The sequence below is a fragment of the Pieris rapae genome, chromosome 3, assembly GCF_905147795.1.
Source record: "Pieris rapae chromosome 3, ilPieRapa1.1, whole genome shotgun sequence".
NCBI lineage: Eukaryota > Metazoa > Arthropoda > Insecta > Lepidoptera > Pieridae > Pieris > Pieris rapae.
Genome location: NC_059511.1, coordinates 6,516,341 through 6,521,687, shown reverse-complemented (window position 1 = coordinate 6,521,687; position 5,347 = coordinate 6,516,341). Strand labels below are relative to the sequence as shown.

General features: G+C 32.7%; 1 protein-coding gene across 1 annotated transcript; it reads left to right on the top strand.

Annotated features, from left to right (window-relative positions):
• The first annotated feature begins 585 nt into the window (after positions 1-585).
• On the top strand, positions 586-1,953 carry LOC110993189 (phospholipase A2-like). Its single transcript, XM_045634601.1, is given in 5 exon segments — positions 586-759; positions 1,078-1,205; positions 1,207-1,238; positions 1,602-1,757; positions 1,836-1,953. Coding segments are annotated over 5 exon segments (552 nt in total). The 5' UTR covers positions 586-608; the 3' UTR covers positions 1,921-1,953.
• Positions 1,954-5,347: the final 3,394 nt, after the last annotated feature.

Sequence of the window (5,347 nt, the reverse complement as noted above, 5' to 3'; positions counted from 1 at the left end):
TTTGAATGTGTTATCATATCTCATTTAAATAATGATTTACTACTACTAAATACGCATTGTATTTAAAAAATAGTTAATTTATTTTTAACGAGTACTTTCTGGTACAAAAATAAAATTTCCGTTAATATATTTATTTTAATTAAGACATAACATGGTGCAAGTTTAAGCGACAATTAAAGACATTATTATTTTTAACGAAATACTCAATAAAACTAGTCGGAGAATAAGTTATAATTATGGAATATTTACAATGTTAATGTTTATTTACCTCAATTGCCAACTAGCGGATGAACACGAGTCCTTATTGCAAGGAAGCAAATCAACCACCAGCTAAAATAGGTTATATTATACTAAATTATAAGTTATTTAATAATGCCATCCTTTGAAATGCCACTAAATGTTTTTTTTACTTAAACAATCAACTAATATTCTAAATATTATTTTGTTAATAAATATTATTTATTTTGTTTTGAATTAACCTCGTTCTAATGCGCTTATGCTTATTATCGCTCTAAGAGAGACCGCATTTTATTATGTAAGATTTATATAAAAGACGGTAATGCCTATGCTGTAGGTACTCGACTAGCAAGAGCAGTAAATTTTTTAAAATGTTAAACATTTTATTTCTCTTTGTTGTAATACAAAGTGCTGTTTGCTGGAACCAGAATCCCGGTGTCCATTCCGAGACACTATGGAAAGCTATAAACCCCACTGCAAGCGAAAAGCAGCCCGGGCAAAAAGATAGCTTCATATATCCTGGTAAGTGTCTTGTTTATACGCGATTATATAAATCGGAGTGTTGGCCTAGAGGCTTCAGCGTGCGACTCTCATCCCTGAGGTCGTAGGTTCGATCCCCAGCTGCACACCAATTAACTTTCTTTCTATGTGCGCATTTAACATTCTTATTCTGTTAGAAAACCGGCTTGCCTTAGACGTAAAACGTCGAGGGCGTCACCTACTTTCCTCTTAGATTAACAATTAATGATCATGAAACAGATACAGAAATCTGAGGCCCGGACCTAAAAAGGTTATAGCGCCATTGATGTATTTATTTAAATCGGCCTCTCAATTCTCAAGGTACCAAGTGGTGTGGTTCTGGAAGTATCGCGAAGGACCACGATGATCTAGGTAAAGAAGTAGAAGCAGACAAGTGCTGCCGTTCTCACGATCTCTGCCCAGACTTCATAGCAGCTGGAGAATCAAAATCATAACCTAAAAAATGGAGCTTCCTATACTCGGTATATATTTTCCATATTTTTATTCAAAATGCATTTACTCGTTGACTACAGTTCAATAAAAACGACGACGATGCTGACAAGGCTATTCCTGCTAAGACTAGAAGATATATACAACTTCTCAACTTAGCAACGGGGGTCTTCGTGCTGGCTCATCAGTACTTTGGCTGGTCCAGAATCCTACCTTTAAGTCGAAGGAAGCGCACAACTTCCTTCTTCCACACTATGAATAAATTTAACGTTTGAATTGGAAATTGACATACGCGCTATCTCAACACTGAAACCCTGAATGAAGACAAACTAGATACTAAATATTTTGTATTCGATTCTTTTATTTAATTTAATGTTTTTAAATAAATTTTTCAGTTTAGATTGCCACTGTGACATGGAATTCCGTGATTGCTTACACAAAGCTAACACAAGTACGGCGAAGGGCGTGGGCAGATTATATTTTAATTACTTAGGAACTCAATGCTACAAAAAAGATCATCCCATCGTGGCTTGTAAGAAAATACAAACCGGGTATGTTCTTTTATTAAAGCCTCCTTGTTAAAGATTCAAATTGAAATAAACAAATAACTAATATATTTAAATTTATAGAATTTGGAGCAACAAATGTCTGGAATACGAGTTAGATGACACCAAGGAACCTGTCTATCAATGGTTCGATGTTCCTAAATATTAATGAATAATTTGATTAAAGATTCATTTAAATTCAGCTTTTCTTTTTGTTTTATTTTTATCACACATATAACATTTAAGCCGCTAAATATATGTTAGTCTGGCACTTGTTAAGTGTACCATAAATAATATTTTATCTAATTGTATTGCATATACTACCAATCGTTTAAAATGCCCGTTCAAAAAATGATTTTGTATTGCACGACAATCGCGCCGCGCTACTTGCGTTTGTCACTCAAGAAAAGGGCGCGTCTCCACTTGCGGGTGAAATAATTTTGCAAGGTTAATGCGCAATCCTAAGGTATCATCATCAGGAATATCATCTATATCCCCCTACAAAAGACTAAATTTCAAACGTTACAGTTCAGTTTCACTATCCCACTTATCACCGTTTTCTCGAGCCGTCCGATTTCAGGTTGTATGGAAAGTGGAAACCAGAGATTGGGAAATATTTTCAACTGTACAGATTTACGGGTCATCATCAATCAATTATAACACCGAGGTCGCGCGAGAAACAATAGTTGCCCTTGTATGGCGAACATCTTACTTTAAAATAAATTAAATCTCCAAAATAAATAATATTCTCAAACTTTTGTAAAACAACTTAAATATTAATTTAAAAAACCTTCTGTGTATGTTTGTCTATTTTGCTATGTTTGAATAATTGCATTGAAAGTATTATTTTTATTTTTATTTTATTTTTATTTTTACATTTAGGTACAAAAACAGAAAACAGATTGATTACATACATAGAGTTATTACACACTAAACAACATTCAAAAATCTGATATCCAATTATATCTGTATACAACATTTTACACTAAGGGCCTGTTTCACAATGTCCGGATATGTTCCAAATAAGCTATTTATTACTTATTGGTAGGATAAATAGTATTGTTGCGTTTCACGACTGTCAGATAGTGCTATACGTCATGAAACGCGATTTTATCTTTCGAATATTTTATATATTGCATAGCTATTTGGTACTTTATCCATACATTGTGAAACAGGCCCTTAATATCAAAAAAACAACATACACATATTAAATTGAATGACAAAAAATTAAAATGAAAAATGAAATTACTATACTTCTATTACATATATACTATTGTGAAAAATATCAACTTCAGTACACACATTATATAATATGATTTATAATAACAATCTTTAGATTCTTATATTGCCGAATTATTTTTCCAGAAAAACTTAATGTCGCTTAAAAAAATTGTGAACACACGAGGTATATATACAAAACATATTCGTCTAAGAGCTAGTATGCGCACTGATGAACGCAACCACTACTACCAGCCAGATAGTCCGTATGACTTGCGGGAGCGTGAGAGAGATAGGATATCTAAAAACTGGCCTTCCTGAAATGCTTGTTTTCCTGACGTTGCTACCTCTCGTACTATATGTATAGGTTGAAATTTCCAATGTTACTAAAAGGATGGCGTTATAAACCATTGATACGTTTGGGGCTTAGTGTAATCCTTCTGAAAGTCCTTGCATTTTGTAGAAGAGGTGCTGAAAAAAAAATCCTATGTATTACCACTGTTGTATTAGATATTCTTCTCACAACTTAAGTCTAATTAATTATCACATGTTTAAAAATATTTATTTATTATTACCAACAATGATTATGAAGTTAACGTTTCATGTAAGAATAATATGAGCAAAATAATTTGTTCGTAACAAAACATCAATTAGGCCACAAAGTTATTAAATTTCTAACTATTAAGTTTGATGTAGTGATCTGCTTAAACTAGGATTTGTTTTTAATGCACCCACCTTGTTAGACATTTGTATTCCTTTTTAAAACACAGCGGATCGAAAATATTAAAGTACAACTTTCCTATAAAATATGCTGTGTATGAATCAAGTTCTTTCAAGCATCGATAGAATTTGAGGTCGCAATCACATGACGATCTGAAATAATGATTAGGTTCATATATAATCTTTACCCAATTATTCATATAAAACTAAATAGATTTAATGTTTTCAGTCTTTTAACTTAAATAACCATAATCAAAAGAATTGATGATGCATATTTCATTTAGATACGGTGCAGTTAGTATATATAGACTTATAGAATAACCAGTAGAAATAATAACTTACTCGTGACTATAAAAATGTTTCAAAACAAAAAACTCCTAAAGAGTCGACTAGACAACATAACCGCGTAAAGTTCCTAGTTATAATATCCCTCAAATAATAAAAATATATCATATATACTTTTCAAAATATAACACAAGGTGGCTTACACGACAGATTGCCGCCTGTGAATATACGGAATTATATCAAGTGGACACTTTCAAGCCGGCATTTACAATACTTGTTACCACAAGTGGAGATATTTAGACCAGCAAAGCGACAATCATTTTACGCTTTACCTTTTCTCGATTCATTTTGTAAAAGCGAGAGCCTAATCGCCTCCACGGCGCAAAGGATCGTTTCGTTGTTAACTATTTTGACTTTGAGGGCCTGTTTCACAATGTATGGATAAAGTGCCAAATAGCTATGCAACACATAAATTATTCGAAAGATAAAAGTTCCAAATAAGATACTTCACATTTCATGACGTATAGCGCTATCTGACAGTCGTGAAACGCAAAAATACTGTTTATCCTACAAATAAGTAACAAATAGCTTATTTGGAACTTATCCGGACATTGTGAAACAGGCCCTAAATCAATCAAACGTTAAGTGAAAAGACAATAAATAGCGTGATCACTCAAATAAAGAGAAAAATACTTAAAAATTTATCAAATCTTTTTAAACGTGTTTAACTGATCTGGCAAGATTTATTGAACTCCGTAACAAACCTAGTATAGGAACTATCGTTGTACAGGTCATGTTTCCTTTTATGAGGCAGGATATAATCGGAGCAGAAATCATGTTCTCTGCAGCATTGATCTTCTTCCCAAGCAGACCCAAGGTCATAATAGTCATTAGAAGTAGTTCCCGCGCCGCACCATTTAGTACCTATAAAAAATAGTGGTTTCTTCAACAAGCCGTGAATTATAGAAAAATAGGCTCACTCACCATTCAACATACCTAATGATGTCACATAAAGGAGGTTTAAAAACCACAATAAGTACCAAGTTTGGGAGAAATACTATTTAGAGTAATTTTATTTTATTTTACTCAAAGAAACATCTTTATTCCTTGCGTGCTCTACGTTTTTTACATTTTCTGGGTTAAATAGATAGGGTTTGGGGAAAAAGATATTTATTATAATTGTTATGGTTGGCAATAATTATAAAAAGAAAATTGATTACCTGGGAACGTTAAGATTATACGTAAATCTCTGGGCACTCTACTTTTTCCTAATTTTGTTGGACCACATTGAACTAATCCAACAACCGTGATTAATAGGATTATTTTTATCATTTTGTTTAAGTCTACTGACTTTATTGAAGGTTGGAACTGAA